Raw genomic sequence first — 20,670 nt, forward strand, 5'->3', positions numbered from 1 at the left:
GCACATTGTCAGGGTTTCACCACTTCTGTGTGGAGCTTTCGGAATACTCCAGATTCTTGGAAAATGTCAGGAACTGACATGGTAAATAAAGTCTAGAAGCATGTATTATATATATTGATGTGTAACAAATTACCTCAAAACCTACTGGCTTCAAACCTATTGATTTATCTCACACTTTCTATGGATGGGAACTCAGGAACGGCCTGGATGGACCTTTCTCTATTTCTTGGTCTCTCATCTTGGCTACAGTTAAAATCATATGTGAAGCCACAACTTTTGAGCTCGCTCACATTGTTGCTGGCAAATATGTCAGATTGCAGAATTAACTTTCTTGCTGGCTGCTGGCCAGAGGCTGCCTTAAATTTCCTGACTTAGAAGCTTCTCTGACATAGTGTCATGGTATGCACAAAGAAGGCAAAAAAAAAAAAAAAAGAGAGAGTCTTCTAGCAAGGCATGAGTCCCAATCTTTTGTAACCTAGTCATGGACATGCCATTCCCTCAATTTGCCATATTCAGTTGATTGGAAGCAAGTTATTCAAAGGAAGGGAATTGCACAAACCCATAAGTACCAGCATGCACTGATTTTCTGGGGCCTTATGAGATGTTGCCCACTATAGAGAGAAACAGGTAATTGTTTATATGTACAAAGAACTATAAATACACATAAAAATGAGTTTTGAATCTGTTAATTGCCTATGATTTAGTCCATTAAATTGATAAATAAGATAAAGAGATTTTAAAAATTTTGTAGAGATTTTAACTAATTTTGTGTTGTTTTGCCCCAATTGGGGTCAAGGAATTAACATGAAAGAAGATATTTAAAATACTGCTTTAACAATAGAGATAAATAATTAAACCTTAGAAATAGTGTCAACTATTAGTGACATGCTAAAGATAACAAACGAGAAAATAATTGTAAAAGGTGAACATAGATTTAGGACAGCTTTATTTAAAATCAAGGTTTATAGTAGAATTTATTAAAATAATATAGGCATTACCAAGGAGGTCTTAATTGAAATGCTTGTCAATCTCTAACCTGTAAAAGACAGTCAAATGTCCTTTTTATGTACTTCTGTTACTGTTGAAGTAAATTAAGGTATATTTCTTAAATAATAACTTCACCCTTAATTTAAATATATCTTATGTTATTAAAAATAGAACAACATTTGAAAACCCTTATAGAAACAAATTTTGAAATTACTTTTTAAGTTTTAATTAAATTTTGTGTTACTGAGGATAATTTTCTTTTGCTTCTTGCTGAGTGACTAAATTAAAATATTTATTCAGATGAGTTTAATATAATATTGCCTTGCACATAGATACCAAAGTACTAAAATGTCTCAAAGAGTGAATCTCAGTATGACTAATGGATCGTCTTAGTGTGAAATCCGTAAACAATATGAAACATAGTATGTGCAGTTTTCTTAAGTTGAGAAGACACGTTTATTGAGGGAAGGTGCTAATTGCATTCATCTAAAATTTATCTTAATGATTTTGGAAGCATTGTCAAATGCATTTGATCTGTCCTCAAATTGCCTACAAAATGTTATCATTTTACTTTGTCAATTCAGGTTTTTCTTTTTCATTATCAAAATGGATCTAAGATATAGTCTTGTGGAAATATCAACTCACATTTCAAAACCATCATACAATTCAGTAAAAATGATGCAGAGTTGATCCACTTTGCCTCAGGATAAAGAGTTAACATAGAAAATAAGTTCATCTTTGATCCCAAGGGAAAGAAAGATGTCTGTAGGTCATAAATAAGGTCGTCCCCATGAGACATTCCATCTCCCTGCACATTCCAGCCCTGCCAGGGGAACAGAATGGTAATGGGGAGGGGTGTTGGTGTAGAATGGGCTTTCTTATAAACCGGACGATTTATAATACTAATTACATTTTATGAAAAAATAGCAAGGGTTTGTGGTTTAAATTATTAAACATTATCCATTCAGTAGAATGGTGGACTTTTTAATGTGTTAACTGTATGTCACATGCAGTATTATGAGCAGCACCTGGGATGATTTTACACAGAGCAGCCAGGCTTGTACTTCAGACTGGGGGCCTATGGGACCTCTCTACGTGACATCCATCAATGGTAATCCAGAAATTTGAGTATGCAGCCTATCATTATACACATCTAGGTGCTATTTTTTTTTTTTGGATACTGAAATAACTATATGAGCCATCAAAACACTTTTATAATAAAGACAGTGAGATAAAAATGTAAAATGATGGGTAGAGAAAAAAAGGAGACCACACTAAATGAGATAAACAGAGTCAACTGCTGATTAATTGACTTCAATTTAAGTTAGTAAACAGTGTCTCCAATACTTATAGATTAGCTTTGATCAAGAAAAGAAAACTTCACTGAGCAAAGGAGCTTTTCCTGAAGATGGTGATAATTGACTCGGATGGGAGCTGTTCAGGGACAACAAAATGGTAGATAAAAGCAAAAGTTAGCAATTGAACCACGATGTCTTCATCAATGGCTGGATATCTCAAGAGGAATTCACTACCAAAATGTATTTAGTAAACTGTTCTGTGTAAGTCATCTCTGTGTTTAGCTCTATTTTATAGTCAAGGGAAGAATGGAACACTTAATAAAATGGTAATTGGAAACTGGCGAAAGACTAGAGAAAACAGATTGGACTATTTTAGTGCAAACTTGAATTTCCAAAAGGGCATGAGAAGTCAATTTATACTGTAGTTCATATTTAGATATTTGAGCTTCCTGTTCATTCTATTATGTGTTCCAAATGTTTGTATTTAACATTTAATATTTTAAGTTGTCAAATATGTCATATTCTCTTATTTCCTTAAAATACTTTGTGGTATTACTTTAAAAGTGTTACTAATTGCTCACAATCACAATGCATAATAATTAAACAAATAAGATTCCTGACTTGCCCAATGATTTAACCTGATCTTAAGTGATAACTTCTTCTGCAAAGATTATGAATTTGTAAGGGTTTGGATCAAAAAACCATAGAAGGAGCATTAAAATTATTATTGTTCTTTGCAATGGTCTATTTTCTATGCAATCTTAAACTTCATTTACCTTAATGAATTTTGGGGAATGAAGGAGCTTTAATTTTATTTTTTTAAACAATGGGAATTACGTGAATGTTCCACCCTTCACCTTTCTGATACATATGGAACCTTTTGATCATTAATCATGTTCCCCAGACCTCTGAGCTAGCCTTCACTTATGGTTCTAGGCTGACACCACTAATCAGAGATAGCACTCAAGATAAACCCTCCTTGTCATCCTATATCTAAATTATGTAGGGGAAAAAAGTTGAATATGTAGGAGATAATGAAGAGGATATTGTATTGTTTGATATTTTAGAGGTAAATCTTAGTAAAACGTGAAAGTGGGCCTAGGAAATGTAAGCACAGACATATGGTAAACATATGGATGACTTTTATTATTGAGTTTAGTGACAGGAATGTCAGGTCAGAACATGTGATATTTACCTGCTATTTCTAAAATCAGTATTTCAGTGCCTGATTTGATTAAAAATTCATGAGCTTTAATGAAGATTTATCACGAAAGATGATGTGAGTACATTATAATTTTTTTAGATTTTATGCCATAAACAATCGTCTTATTGTTTTCTTCAAGATTTATATCAAACATCTTAGAATAATTGTTTCCCTATTTTTAAATAAATGCTTATTTGTAGTAACAGAGAGTAATCCTCTCCAGAAATACAGTATAACAGCAATGATTTAACAGAGCTTCTTAATTTGAATTTTACAAACACTATCTAGACTTCAAGAGAGTGCATGAATTTGAATAAGGAAAAAAAGTGCATCTTTATTTCAACAAATGGTAATTAAATTTAGCAGCCCATTTATTATGTGTGTGAAAAATAAACCACAATATCATATGATGGTGTCTGTGATTTTAGCACCAATGGAAATCTCAGGTAGTTCCAAAGAACATTATGGATGCAATAGAAATCTCGAATATACTGTACTTTTATGAGCATTACTAATTTGTAATTGTCACAGTTATCAGACTCTGTGTGAACTTGTTATTTAATTCATTAATAGAGAAACACAATGCTTCAGTTATTTATGTTTAATAAACCACTGAAGAACTTAGCATCGTAAAACAATTTATCATCTCTACAGTACAGTGGTTGGGTTGGATTTAACTAAGTGGTCCTGGGTGCTCTCTCATGAGGTCCCAATCAGAATTAACTGGGACCGCATTTATTGAAGGCTCTTTGGACAAGATTGGCTGGATGTTCAAGATGACTCACTAATACAACAGACAGTTGATGCTCGCAGTAGGCTAATAGTTCATCTATTGCTGAAAACTAGAGATCAACTCTATTTTTCTTATGGTGTTTGAGTTACTAAAAGGAGTAGTCCAAGAGGTAAGGTCCCCAGGCCCATGAGGCAAGGAAGATGCTGCAAATCTTCTTATGACCTAGCCTTGTACTTTCACCAGCCCAAATCAACAGGGAAGAATCTATAAAAGGGTGTGAATACTATACTGGGAAATCTGATTCATTGGGGGCCATCTTTAAAAAATAGCCACTACAAATTATATATCATAACACAATTTAAAAAAATACTTTAAAACTATATTTTGATATAGTTTATCTTGCAATCTTATATTTTTTCTAGTATACATTTATAAACTTTATTTGAGAAGGATCTCACTGTCTTTAGCCAACTGTCAAAGGGATCTAAGCTCTCCCTCAAATATTGGGTAATACTAATTTAACAGAAATACGGTTTCACAGCACAATGTTGATTTTTTTTCCTGAGATAAATATTTGAAAATCTTATACCAAAATTATTTCAATATTTTAATACACCATGAAAGCATTTATTTTATTTAACATAAATACCTTGAGCACTTAATTTGTAAGGCATTTATCAAATATTTTTTCCCTTTTTGAAGAACTCCACAATAAATAGCTTAGAGTTAATAAAACTTTTTGTCTCTTCTATTGAGTTCATGTGTTATTTCTAATATAATTTGATAGCTAAATAACCTCAAAACTTTATATTTTCTATATTCCTTTGGCCTCTAGGAAGGTAAGAATTATATCTTGAGGTCAATTGCAATGACCATGTTCCTGTTAATGATTCTAATACTATAATAAGATTATTATATTTACATATTATTTAGAAAGCTTATTACTTCACAGAAGTTGTCCTTTTATAAGGTTGCATGAATGAAAATAGTCCTTTGTCTTTATATTTATTGCACGAGTAAATATTTCAGAAAAGTTTTATCTGGTTCAGGGAGATTTAATCATTTTAGCCTATTATATCAGTGGTACCTGATTTAACATAATATAGTTTTCATAGAAAATAAACACATCATTACATTGAAATAAAACGTACTGTTTTTGAAATAGTAGACTGCTTAGGTATAATTGTGTACATGCAGATGTTCTCATTAGTAGGCATTAGAATATTTTTGTCTGTGCTTTATCCTCTTGCCATCTAATTCATTTCAGATTAGTTCCTTAGAACTCTAGTAAAATTGTTAAAGAAGCCCACAAATCATCTCTTTTTGACTTTTCTTGCCAAAACCATTTTGCATCTGCCACTGAGTATAAAAAATGTCTTTATTCCCCTCCGCCCCACATTCACCAACACACTCTTATTTGTGCTTACTGTATGGACTATCAGTGTTCTTTCCCTTACAGGAACCTTCTGCTTCAGCATTTTGTTTAGTTCAACAAGTGACCAATGTAAAATGAATGGACATTCAGCTTGTGGAGTCTGTTAGCTGAAATTAATTTCATAGAAATGTAAATGGTACCTTGGCATTTTAGACATAAACACAAAATTTCATTACCTTTCTTTTTAGATTACCATATTATTTGTTTAATATAAATGCCATATGTTCCTTGTACTGTTTAATGGGAATATCTTTCATATTTACTTTTAACCTCTTTTAACAAATAAGAAATACTCTATTTCCATGCCTAGCTCATGTTAATGGCTGTAGGTTATTTATCATCCTTAGCACACTCAACTTACTTTTTCTCTTATTCTTTAGACACAGTGCAGAAGAGATAAATAATTACACAATGGTCTGTCATTGTGACCAATAGATGATTATCACACTAAGTAGGATAACCAATGGAGAGAAAAACCAAAAAATAGGGACATGTCCAATGATGACTTGTTAGAACATTTGTTGTGGCACAGTTTATGGTTATTTATCCTTTGGCACAACTTAACATCCCCTATGTCAAACAGGGGAAATTATGTTTCCTGCTGCTATGAAAAATTTTAGTTGATAAATTAAGTTTATCTTAGGCCACAGAGAGAAAGAAAATTCCACAGTTTCTTCTGATGATTCTCTTATTTATCATAATTTAAAATGTCATAAAGCTGGATACATTTTAGGAGGGGTGTACAATGTTGGAATTTATTCTATTTCAATACTTAAATTGTTCAATTGTTGACAAATTTGGGTCATATCTATACTTAATGGTAATGATATTATTACCTTGAAATAGGTTATGTTCATTGTGATTAATAAAAAATTATTACGTTTAAGATAAAGGAAGTTTTTGTTGATGTTAGAATTTCATTTCATGCAACAAATTGTTTTTGGTAATAAAATAATGATGTTAACAAACATTTCCTATGAGCAGCTCAAGTTTGCTGTTGACACGAAGCACGTCCCTTTTGTCTGCCTATCTCCAGTCCCCTGATACCCCTTTCCAATTTATTCTTTTCCTTATTCTGTTTCTTTTTTGATCCCCTTTATTCTTTCAAGGATTGCACTCCTCTAAGAATTGGTGGAACTGTCCAAAAGTCAAAAGACATTGAAACATAGCTTTGTTCTCCCTCCAATCTTTTTCATTTAACCTACAAGACAGAGAAATATTCAGACACATACAGAAAGGTCTGGATCCACTCACACACAAACAATCTTGTGTTATTATTTCTGGCTAGTCTTTTTCTAAACTTTTGCAAGATTACCATTATAAATTTTTTTAAAAATTTGAACACTCACTCCTAACAGGCATTATGTAACATGCACACAATAGTAGTTGACAGAAATTATTTTTAGTTTAATAATATCTTTGCAACTGATGGAATCATGCACTTAAATGTAGCAAATTGTGTGAGACGTTTGGGAAAATATATATTCTCAAATTACTTCAAAATGATATTTTTGACTGTATTTTTGACTCTCATTTCAAACAACGAGAGATTGAAGTGAGATGATCGAATGTGCATGATAATTTTTATTTTCTTCAATATATTGTTTACAGCTCAACAAGAATGCTGAGGGTCTACCTACTTTTAAAGATAGCCACGTTAAAATGCAGTTGTCTGATTTAATTGTTGCAGCAGAAACAAATGTGTATGTTTTCTCAGTGCCTTTCAGAAGACTCAGATTACAAATTTAAGTAGATTCAGAGATGCTGTCTGCATACCTGTGTTCTCGTCTGAGAAAGCAGGAATAAAACAGGTAAATTATTCCAACCAGCCAGATTTCTAATTCATGCAGATAAAAACTTTATTAAAAAGGTTTGCAACAAAATAATTGGCATTTCAAGGAGAAAAAAATATATACTTTTGAGAAGAAAATATTTTGGCGAACTCTGACATTATTCCTTTGAAGATAAGAACGGATCAAAATTATAATTTTCTTTCCTTCATGTTTTCGGTTGATGATAGTTGTCACTCTTATAAATATTTCTCTGCACTGTGAACTGATTAATTGTAAGTATAATCTAGCACAAATTTTCTAAGATTAAATGTGTCGTTTATTTGTCAAAAATTCTGAACTATGCAGGGTGTCCATAAAGTTCATGAGTGCACACGAAATTTATGGACACCTGTGTATGCCACTGGTAATATTTTACAGCTCACTATAAGAAGTTGTGATCCACACCCAATTTTTGCACCCTCAACAGCAAAATGGCATTAATCTTTTTTTGAAATTTCATGTGACTTCAGACATCTCTGTTAATAACATAGTTTTAGTACTGTATGCTCTTACATCGGCATGCTATGGTATTCAATTATTCATGATTTATCAGTTCCCCCTCTGTCTTCCACTTATTGAGTATCTGGTCTTATTGTCTGAGAACCACCACCTCTGGTCATCTGGCTTCATGTGCTACATTGTAGCATATTGTAGCCATTGACAAAACAACTCTAATTTCCCAGGCCACAAGTGAAACGTATTTAGAACTTTTTTTTTTTTTTTTTTTTTTTTTTTTGCAGTTTTTGTCCGGGGCTGGGTTTGAACCCACCACCTACGGTATATGGGGCCCGCCAGAACTCTTTCTGATATGACCAGAAGACTGGAAAGTTTCTATTGTATTGTTTAGTTATAAAATAAATTAATTGAATCATACATCTATTAGTAGAAGGAAATAAGTTCACCACAATATTATCAGTAATGTATGCTTGAATGTCAGGTGAATTTTAAATTTTTCGTTTTCAGTCTTACCTATTTTTAAATTTTTCTCTAAAAGCATAATTACTTTTTCTCATCAGACTATAAGCAAAAATATTTAATTACCATTAAAAACATTTCTGAGATAAAATTATCCTCATATGTAATCTCTGTGAATAATAATAATGCTTTATTAAACACCTCTAGTATTGGTAACTTACTAAACATTTTCATATACTTTAGTTCATTTCCTTTTACAAAATAACAACTCTGTGAATATACAAGGCAGCTATTACACACTGTATTATGCACAAGGGATCTGAGAGGCAGAGAAGTCCCATGACTTCCAGTAGAGAACTGCAAGTGGATCTAGGTCTGCCGAGATCACACTGAGTTTAAGACCTACTGTGCCACTTCATGACTCACAAGTGAATTGAAAAAATTCTTTACACACTATATAAATTAAATGAAATAACCTTATTTATTATGAATTTTTCAATCCATGACTATAAATAACTTCTGGTATGCACACACAGACATGTTCTCAGTATTCACTTTATTCATTAATTTGGGGGCCTTATTTTTAAGTATTTATTGGGTACTATACTCAGGGATAAAGATTCAAAGAAGCTTTTTAACATTTTGCTTGTTTTAAATACAGAGTACAGAAAGGGAAAAATTCGTTAGAGATAATGTTTAAACTAAGCTTAGAAGAGTTACTCAAGTAATTGTTGTGAACACATAAATATATACCGGTGGGTTTGTTTGCTTCTCTTCTGAGAGTAAATAAGAGTAGAAATAAAGATATGTCTGTATGAGTTAGGGTATATGCCTTTCAGAGTGAACCAGAATTATGTGCTACTCTTACCTAGTTTTAAATTTTATGCTCTTTTAACAACAAATAACTAGACATTATTAGGAGTGTTTTACACAAACAAAATTTCTTTAGTTTTACTTACATATTTACCAATTCCCTTGCACATTATTACTCTGTTTAAAGTCTCCCTTCAGGGTCATAGTCCTTCATGCCAAAACAGATCTTTCATGCTTTAGGCTGTATTGAGATGGGAAATACTTGCGCTTTTTGTTTATTTGCATAGATTTTATTTAAGCTTCATTTATGAAAAATGATTTTGGTAGAAATATCATTTAGTCATTTCCTAGACTATTTTTTGGCTTCTATTTCTGCAGCTGAGTTACATTCATATGTGGTCAGTCTATAACTTCTGGCTGCTTTAATGTTGTGTGTGCAAAGACTTGTACGTGTGTGTGTGAGTGTGTGTGTCTTTTTCTATGATGACTAAACAGATAGTGTACTTGTGCATGCATGTTTTTTATTAGTTTTGAAAAATTCTAATCCATTATATCTCTGAGCTTTCTATCAAGTTCATGCTAGAGTTTCTCAAGCTGTATTTCATAACCCTTTTCCTTTCTTTAATGTCTTTCATCTCCCTGTCTCTCTATTCTCTCAGTTACTTCTTCAACTCCTGTTTTGGTTCATAAGTTCTAACATCATCTCTATCTTTGTTTACTCAGGGAACTAGAACAAAATTTGATATACTAGATAACTTATTAACAGAAAAAATTATTTCTCAGCATTCTTGGGGCTGGAAACTTCTAAAGCAAGGCACCAGCACATTTGGTATCTAGGGAAGGCCCATTTCTTAGTTTGCAGAAGAGGGTATTCTCAGGGTATCTTCACATAGTGGAAGAAAGATCAAGATAGCTTTCTGGGACTTCTTCTATTCAATTCTAACAGTAACGGAGGTTATATGATAGATTTAGCTCCAAAGGTCCCAGCTCTTAATACCATCACAGTAGTGATCAGGCTTCAACGTAAGAATCTGGGGCTTGGGAAGGACATGAACATTCACACTATAACAAAAAGGTTTCACGCACCTATTACCTAGCAAAAGTCATTGGCCCACTGATAGTTTATATCTCTTCAGATATGTTTATTTAATGTATTAATGCTATTTTTGATGTCAGTTAACTATATATATATATATATAACTATATATATAGTTAACTGTGCTTTTGAAATTTTAATACTTACCTAATTTTCCAAAATATTTTCTCTATTTCTTACAATTTATTCTCTCCCATTTATGATCTCTCACATCCACATGAAGCATTCTTTGTCTATACTTGCAAAAATAATTACATTGCTGATGATTTCACTGTTTTAACTTAAATATATTCTTGGGAGTTATTGTTTACATATTGACTGTGATTATATAAACTATAAAAGAGATTTGACAAGTGTACATTTTTGTAGCTGTTACATAATAGGCTAACCCATTGTGGCAAAAACAACATTTTGGAAAATAGAAAGGAGATTCGGAAGAACACATACTGGCATGAGGCAGTGGTACCCAAATTCCAGTCAGACATGCTGGTCTACACTGATCGTACCTTGTTTACTGAAAGTTAAAATGCATCTACATTAAAGATTAATAAAAACAAAGCAGGAGGAATTACGCTACCAGACCTCAGACTATACTACAAATCAATAGTGATAAAAACAGCATGGTATTGGCACAAAAACAGAGAAGTAGATGTCTGGAACAGAATAGAGAACCAAGAGATGAATCCAGCTACTTACCGTTATTTACTCTTTGACAAGCCAATTAAAAACATTCAGTGGGGAAAAGATTCCCTATTTAACAAATGGTGCTGGGTGAACTGGCTGGCAACCTGTAGAAGACTGAAAGTTGACCCACACCTTTCACCATTAACTAAGATAGACTCTCACTGGATCAAAGATTTAAACTTAAGACATGAAACTATAAAAATACTAGAGGAGAGTGCAGGGAAAACTCTTGAAGAAATCGGGCTGGGCGAGTATTTTATGAGGAGGACCCCCCGGGCAATTGAAGCAGCTTCAAAAATACACTACTGGGAACTGATCAAACTAAAAAGCTTCTGCACAGCCAAGAACACAGTAAGTAAAGCAAGCAAACAGCCCTCAGAATGGAAGAAGATATTTGCAGGTTATGTCTCCGACAAAGGTATAATAACCAGAATCCACAGAGAACTCAAACACATTAGCAGGAATAGAACAAGGGATCCTATCGCAGGTTGGGCAAGGGATTTGAAGAGAAACTTCTCTGAAGAAGACAGGCATGTGGCCTTCAGACATATGAAAAAATTCTCATCATCTTTAATCACCAGAGAAATGCAAATCAAAACTACTTTGAGATACCATCTAACTCCAGTGAGACTAGCCTATATCACGAAATCCGAAGACCAGAGATGTTGGCGCGGATGTGGAGAAAAGAGAACACTTTTGCACTGCTGGTGGGAATGCAAATTAATACATTCCTTTTGGAAAGAGATATGGAGAACACTTAGAGATCTAAAAATAGGTCTGCCATTCAATTCTGTAATCCCTCTACTGGGCATATACCCAGAAGACCAAAAAGTACATCATAACAAAGATAATTTGTACCAGAGTGTTTATTGCAGCTCAATTCATAATTGCTAAGTCATGGAAGAAGCCCAAGTGCCCATTGATCCACGAGTGGATTAATAAATTGTGGTACATGTACACCATGGAATATTATGCAGCCTTAAAGAAAGATGGAGACTTTACCTCTCATGTTTACATGGATGGAGCTGGAACATATTCTTCTTAGTAAAGTATCTCAAGAATGGAAGAAAAAGTACCCAATGTACTCAGCCCTACTGTGAAACTAATTTAGGGTTTTCACATGAAAGCTATAACCCAGTTACAACCTAAGAATAGGGGGAAGGGGGAAAGGGAGGGGAGGGAGGGGGAGGTGGGTAGAGGGAAGGGGATTAGTGGGATTACATCAGCGGTGCATCTTACAAGGGTATATGTGAAACTTGGTAAACGGTCTGTAAAGCTAGTGAATGATGCCCCATGATCATATCAATGTACACAGCTATGATTTAATAAAATAAATAAAAAAAAAAGATTATGGACTTCGAAATTATCTTACATTATGAATTCTTGGATGTGTGCCTATGTGTAACAAAAGTTTGATTTATGTCTGTGTTACCTCTTTATTTTTTGGTAATTGATTTGGTCTAGAATATTCTGATAACTGGTGTAAAGAAAACAAAACAAAACAAAACAAAACATGAGGGCGGCGCCTGTGGCTCAGTGAGTAGGGCTCCGGCCCCATATGCCAAGGGTGGTGGGTTCGGATCCAGCCCCGGCCAAACTGCAACAGAAAAATAGCCGGGCATCGGCGCCTGTGGCTCAAGGAGTAGGGCGCGGGTCCCATATGCCGGAGGTGGCGGGTTCAAACCCAGCCCCAGCCAAAAACCACAAAAAAAAAAAAAAATAGCCGGGCGTTGTGGCGCGCGCCTGTAGTCCCAGCTGCTCCGGAGGCTGAGGCAAGAGAATCGCGTAAGCCCAGGAGTTGGAGGTTGCTGTGAGGCGTGTGACGCCACGGCACTCTACCGAGGGGGGTACAGTGAGACTCTGTCTCTACAAAAAAAAAAAAAAAACAACATGAGTTTAAATCTTTCTTTTTCATTGCTTTTGTTTCTTGAACAAGGTACTTGACCTTACATTTCTCAGTGTAGAAGTGAAAAAATCTTACCATTAACCTGTTAAGAGTTTTTCACTGAGGATTGAGAATTAAATTGACATAAACCATATCAACAGGATAAAAGCACAGAAATTTACTTAATACAATTTGTATGAATTACAGGAGCCTTCATAAGAAACGAAGAGTAGTAAAGCATAAAAAAAAATAAAAGTCACTTTAACAGAGTTCATATAGAATTCTCTTAGTCCCAACTTCCCATTTTTCATAATAATACTACTTTTAGTTTTGTATAGGCATCTATACAAAAGATGAGGGCATCTTTCATTGCAATTTTTCCCCATCTTTTTTAGAAATAGAAAGAAGCTCTAAGTGACCTTGCATCTACTGTTTTTCATGTGCCTTTAACTCAAAATAATCCATCAAAACAGCATATTTTAGGGTAGCATATTCTTTTATTAGTTTCTTAAAAAGAAAAACAGGACACCAACTCCTGATATAAGAGTTTAAAATCAATAATAAAAAGTCCATTTAGAGATCATCTAGGATTTATGTAAATTATTTTATACTCTTCTTAGTTTTTGTAACTTAATTATTAGTACTTAATAAATTTTCCCAAAATAGCTTTGAATTTTTAATTTAAATTAGTACAGTTTTGAATGGCCAAGTTGGATTCAGCATACAAAGATTATGTTCAAAATAATATGATCATATGCAGAAAATTTATTAGACAAAAGTCTAACATTGATTAATGGTAAAACCTCTCAGTGAAACAGCAATGCAGGGAAACATTTTAACTTGGTAAATAATATCTATGATAAACCTGCAGCTAATGTCATACTCAATGAGGAGAAACTAGAAGCTTTCCAGGTAAATTCAGGAATAAGGTAATAATGCCTCCTCTCACCACTTTTTCTTCAAAATCATACTGAAGTCCCAAATAATGGAGTAAGCCAAGAAAGGAAATGCAAGGTAAATGTTTGGGAAAGAAGACACAAAACAAGTGACATGTTTGTTTACATAGAAAATGTGTAAAAGTCATCAGAAAAACTCCTAGAATGGATAAGTAATCATAACAAAGTTAACAGGACACTGGTCATATACAAATGTCAATTATTCTCTTGCCTACCAATAATGAACAAGTAGAGTTTTAGATTAAAAACAATAACTTCCATATTAGCAGCAAATATGAAATACATAGACAAATCTAACAAAATACATATAACATCTATTTGATGAAAACTGTTGAATAAAGTCAAAGAATAAATGAAGTGCTATTCCCTGTTTATTGATACACTCTTATAAAGAGTATGGTCAAGATGTCAGTTCTTTGCAACGTTTTCTACAGATTCAATGCAATCACAATCAAAATATCAATTTGTTTTTTGTAGATATTGAAAAAACTACTGGGACATTTATCCTTTTCTAGATAGATGATTCAGAATAAGTGAGTACAGTTTTATTCTCCTAAAAATATATTAACCATTTCAAAATTAAATCTAGTTCACTGGATATTATTTTTTATCACTTGCAGGGTAGAGTATGTATCTAATTCTTTTCTAAAATTGTCTCTAATTCTTGAATAGTATTGCTAGACTGCAGGACAAATGATTACAACTGTCCATTAATTTAGTCAGTTTTAATAAATATCTTTGAGCGACAATTCTAAATTTTTTCTTACTAGATGATGAGATTTGTATGTAATTTTGAACCATTCTTAATGCTCAAGTGTAAACTTCCCTGTTCTACCTGCCTTGTTCTACTTTCCCTTGTTCTACCAAACTGGTTGGGTAGTCAAAACCGAAGAGACCCATATGGACCATGCTGGAAACACTGAGCTTTAGCTTTTTTGGACACGTACCTCTGACTTCCTCCTAATTCTTTTTTTTTTTTTTTTTTGAATTCTTTTTATTTATTTATTTATTTTATTTATTTATTTTTTTTTTTGTAGAGACAGAGTCTCACTGTACCGCCCTCAGGTAGAGTGCCGTGGCGTCACACGGCTCACAGCAACCTCTACTCTTGGGCTTACGCGATTCTCTTGCCTCAGCCTCCCCAGCAGTTGGGACTACAGGCGCCCGCCAGAACGCCCGGCTATTTTTTTTTTTTTTTTGTCTTTCACTAGACCCCCTTGGTTCTCTACAAAAAAAAAAATGAACCTGATATTCTTTTTTTTTTTTTTTGTAGAGACAGAGTCTTACTTTATGGCCCTCGGTAGAGTGCTGTGGCGTCACACAGCTCACAGCAACCTCCAACTCCTGGGCTTAGGCGATTCTCCTGCCTCAGCCTCCCGAGCAGCTGGGACCACAGGCGCCCGCCACAACGCCCGGCTATTTTTTTGTTGCAGTTTGGCCGGGGCTGGGTTTGAACCCGCCACCCTCGGTATATGGGGCCAGTGCCCTACTCACTGAGCCACAGGCGCCGCCCTGAACCTGATATTCTATTTGAGACAATGTATCTATTTTTGATTGTTTTCATCCACTAAGGAGGAATCAGAACAATTTTCAAAAAAGACAAAAACAAAAATTGATACACTCCCACTCAAGACACCAGAACCCTAGAAGTTGATGATGACTTTACCTAGTCTCAACATGAATATCTTCCTGACTCTGGCATAGATGCCTTTACTTCACTGTCACCTTAAAGTGGTAACAGTCTATGGGAAAGTGGAACATTGGAGGAGACTTGGAATAGACTAAATGAGAAGGTCATCTATCCAGATACTACTTTTTTAACTCCCACTGTATTTTTTTTATATCAATTTAGTTAAAAATACCTCAGATATCATATCATCCTTTATTCATTTAAATTAGAGATAATGAGAAAACAACACATACATCTAGGTGCTATTTCACTTTCTTCTACAAAGTTCATTGCCATGGATTTTTTTGTGTGTACTCTTCTTATCAAGACCATTCATTTGACCAAATTTGGAGAATGTTCCATGGGGTGATGAGAACTAGCTAATGAACTTCCACAAATAAAATGAGCAAGAAGCTTCTTAGCATAATTAAGAAAACAATTTCCAGAAACTTTAATTCACATTAAGCTGCACAGTTGGTCTTAATAGAAAACCAGCCTCTTAATGTTATGGTTTGATTTGTACCAAGGAAACATTCTCTCGCCTTTACACTTATTTTCTGAAATAGTAGTAGCACATTGTTCCATGCTCAAATTATATTCTATTGCTGAACAGGTAGTGATCAATTATATCTAACGGTATAAATGCCTTGTGCATTCCATATATTCTATTATATAAGGAATAATGTTTTATACTTCATATACTGTTAGTATGTACTATTGCTTCTTTTGTAAGTTATGGATAGTCAGCCTTCCTCCCCCCCTTTGGAATACTGGGATGGTAAGAAGTGACTTTCAAAAGAGGGAGAAGTGATGGTACCTTTGCTCCTGATATTCTGTTCTATGGCTATAAATATCTGGCATTAAAATTTCTACAGCTAAGTAGCCATTTCCTTGGGTTAGGAACCATTTTAATGATGTAAAAACGTTATAAAATAACAGTTACAACATTAACGTTATAAAATAGAAGGATTTTCCCCTGTAGTATGTTTGGGATTTACAAATTTGTATTCATTCCTGCCCTTCGCTTTTAATGGACAAGGACACATTATTTCTATTGATTACACAGTTTGTACATCTCAAAGTCTTGCGTCTAGCTGTCCTGTTCCTCTGTATTCAAAGCCAACAATAGTAAGTTGCATCCTCAAGCTGCCTTCTCTCTAGTTCTCTCATCTGTCTTCACATCTCTCTATGATTACATCCAGAAAAGCTTCATGTGATTAGATTAGGTCCATCTGGACAATCAAGAAAAATCTATCCATTTAAATATGCTTAAAGATGATCTATATGGAAGTCCCTTTTTTCATACAAGGTAGTATTCCCAGGTTCTAGGGATTAGGATATAGACATCTTTGTGGAGTGCATTAATCTTCCTAGCACAAAAGCCTTTATAAAGATATCTGTGAATGATAAGAACAGAAGTTATCACAATTTTACCAGAATTCAAATAAAATATTGATTAACAGCTGGTGATGTTAATCATTTAAATCAATTTGGTTCATGAATCACTTCACTCTTGATATACAACTGAAGAAAGAAAACAATTATTTTAATTAATTCAGGCTGTTATCCAATTCTGAATTAGTGAAATTTTAAGTTTGGATTTTTATTTTGAAATAGTACGTTCTCAATATTTGTTATTTCTGTCTACCCAAGTAGTCACCAACATGTGTTTTAAACCAGGAAAATGTGAACCCAAACTTTATGACACAATAGAAGTATAGATAACATTACATTGTAGAAGAGATAAAGTAATATTATTATATAATAAATCAGATAGCATTATATATGGAAAGGCAAGGTAACTTCCTAACTATTGAACTAACTGTACGCTCCCCTGATTCTTATCCTTTTTTGTATTTTTTTCATTAGCTGCTGTTGTTGCAGTTTGATCTCATTGTGCTTTGCCTTAATTTGCTTCACCTGGAAAAGCAGCTAGTGATTAACATTTATTGTTTTCCTACAGGTATACTGTGTATCACACTTATCCTGATAGCAACCTCATATAGGACATGTATTCATACGATTATAAATCTTTTTATGTTAAAAGGAGGAAACACTTGGGAATAGACATTAGTCCAGTACCATAAAACACAAGTGATATGTTTTCAGATTTTGTTCTTAAGGTTCCAAAGCCACAAATTTTTAAATAAATTAAAGCATCTATTGTTTTCACAAAGAAACACTTTTAATGCCATCTCTGATAAATCAAGATTTTAGGAACATTTATTAATTTTTAAGTGACTAGTTAATTATAGGTAGTTTAAAATTTCCTTTGAAATCCTGTATTAAGAGCTTTGAAATCCTGTATTAAGTTTATGATATGTGGGGCAGTTTTCATCTACTGTTTATTAAATGAATACAACTTCACCCACTTTTTTAATGATCACATATAAAATATGTATATATTTAGTATGTTAAAAATGATATAGAGAGGAAATTTTAAAACTTCAAAAACTTGGATGACAGTTCAGAAGAAAATCCAATTAATCATACAATAGTTAAGGCATCAAAAAATAATGGGGACATTTAACAGTAACATAATATGATTATAAATGATAGATGTATTTATTAACTTTTTGTCTTTTACATCTATATGTGTGTATGCATCTCATAAATATTACTTTCCAGATGTGCCCTAGTCAAATGCAAAAAGTAAGTTAGAAGGAAATATAAGTAATCATTGAATTTTAAGATGCTAGGAGAATTTTTCATTATAAAAATTCCATGAATCACAAGGAGCCAATGGATAATTTTGACCACATAAATGATTTTGAATTAAGTTAAATTGAATAACATCCTATTTATTATAGGTTTTAAAATAGAGTTGTTATTGTTTGATACACTTAAGAATTACATTTAAATGCATAATCACTATATAAACAACATTAGTTTGCTTACAAATAAAAGCCAGGTTTTAAGATACCCATAGATGGATATGGAAAACTTCAACATATTCCTTAATTTAGAAGGAATTTAGGGGGCCATACTCATGCTTGCAGATGTGCACATAACCAGGAAGGACCTCCGCTCTCTCCCCTGGCTGGCCATTGACACTGCACAAACAGGAAGTGGAAACTAAGACAGACCAGTTGGTGCACTGATAGTGTTCCTCAAGATAAACACAGATTCTTTTGGATAGATATTTAGCAATTGGATTGCAGGTCTAACGGAAGGTCCACTTTTAGTTCTTTGAGGACTCTCAACACTTTTTTGTTTTCCATATAGGCAATACTAGTTTGCAGTCCCACCAACAGCACAGAAGTGTTCCCTTCTCTCTGCACCCACATCAGCATCTGTTGATTAGAGTCCTTGAGATGTGGGATATTGTCACTGGGGTTAGGTGATACCTCAAAGTGGTTTTGAATTACATTTCTCTAATAATTAGAGATGATGAGCATTTTTTTTTTGTCATGAGTTTGTTGGCCATTTGTCTTCATGAGAAAAGACTCAAGCATCCTGTACACTCATACTAATTTGAAACTTGTTGATTAACAGCAATGTGCACACATGAAAGAAAAAATTAAGTTCAAGAAGAGGGGAAAGAGTTTGGTTAAGTTCTCATGAAAGATGTACAATGTACCAGTAAATGGCACACTTCTACACTTGGAGGTCACAAGTACCTTGAAAATGCAAACAGTACCACACAATTGTATGTACCCCATATTAATCTGAAATAAATAATACCAAAAATACAGATTCCCCTCAGCATATACCAACAGTTTATGGATAATACAAGGCATTTAAGAAAACTTTGACCAATCCTTAGCTGACCATTCATCTAATTGAGTAGCGATATCACAGAGATCATACACAAAAATGATCATAGATTTCAACAGGATTGGTTTGTAAATTTAATGAACAAATAATGTGTCAAAAGTAATATAAAGAATAATATCAAATTCTATAAAGGCAGGTGGTGGGGTGTCTTAATTTCCAGAGTTGCTACATGACATTACTTAAAATGTGAGAATATGCAACAAAAAATTATGAGATACGCAAAGAAACAGAAATGTTTGAGTCAAACACAGGAAGAAAATCAGTCAAAAGAAACTTTCCCTAATAAATCCTAGACATGGAACTTATTAGATAAATTTTTAAATCAGCTGTTTGAAATATGTAAAAAGAACCAAAAAGAGACAATGTAAAGAACTAAAGTAATGTAGGAAAATACAATCAACCAAATGAAAAATATAAAGAGAGAGAAATATGACAGGTTCTAATATAAATGTGGGAATTCAAAATTAAAATAGCCAAAATGAAATTTTAATACAGGGACTGAACAAGAGAGTTCAAAAGGATCAATAAACATTAAGATAAGTCAAGTGGTATTTTCCAGTCTGGAGAACTGATAGAAAAAATAATGAAGATAATTGAATGGGGCTTAGAGGTCTATGGGATACCATCATTTGTACACATATATGGAGGATGCACAGTCATTCATATCAGTATATGGAGTGAGTATGCACAATGGACATCCCAAGAAGAGAGTAAATATAAAATATATTTGAAGAAACAATAGCTAAAAACTTCCAAAATCTGAAGAAAAACATGGATTTTACTGTTCAGGAATCTTAAAGAATTCTACATAATATGTAACAATGCAATGAGATGCGTACCTAGACACATCATCCAACTATTGAAAGGCAGAGCCAAGAGAAAATGGTGAAAGTAGGAAAAGATCACTACTTACTGTAGTTTTTAAGCCCTTAGATTAGACAAACATTTCTCAGACATGACTTGAAAAACACGAACGACAAACATAAAAGAGATAAAAGAGATAAATTTGACTTCACCATAAAAGAGATAAATTTGACTTCACCAAAATGAAAAAAACAAATATCCTTCAAAGGACACCACCAAGAAACTGAAAAGATGAAACAGAATGCGATTAACTATTTTAAAATTATACATCTGATAAGGAACTTGTTTCTAGAATGTATAAAAAATACCTATGAAATAGGTAAATATAAATAGGTAAATAATAAACATTAAAACAATACAATAAAAAAATAGCAAGAATTTGAACGGATATTTCTCCAAAGAAAATATGCCAATGCTTAAAAAGAACATGAAGAGATATTCAGCATCATTAGTCAATAGGGAAATGCTCATCAAAACCAGTCTTCTTAGTAAAGTGTCTCAAGAATGGAAGAAAAAGTACCC

The 20,670-nt window shown here is 33.4% G+C and overlaps 1 protein-coding gene across 1 annotated transcript in view; it reads left to right on the top strand.

Moving 5' to 3' along the window:
* Nucleotides 1-20,670, top strand: part of LOC128570256 (laminin subunit alpha-1-like) — a 96,026-nt gene that overhangs the window by 69,290 nt on the left and 6,066 nt on the right. The window contains 1 exon segment of the mRNA XM_053569207.1: nt 17,377-17,436. Within this exon segment, the coding sequence (XP_053425182.1) occupies nt 17,377-17,436 (60 nt within the window).

This window comes from Nycticebus coucang, chromosome 18 (assembly GCF_027406575.1).
Source record: "Nycticebus coucang isolate mNycCou1 chromosome 18, mNycCou1.pri, whole genome shotgun sequence".
In the NCBI taxonomy this organism is placed as follows: Eukaryota; Metazoa; Chordata; class Mammalia; order Primates; family Lorisidae; genus Nycticebus; species Nycticebus coucang.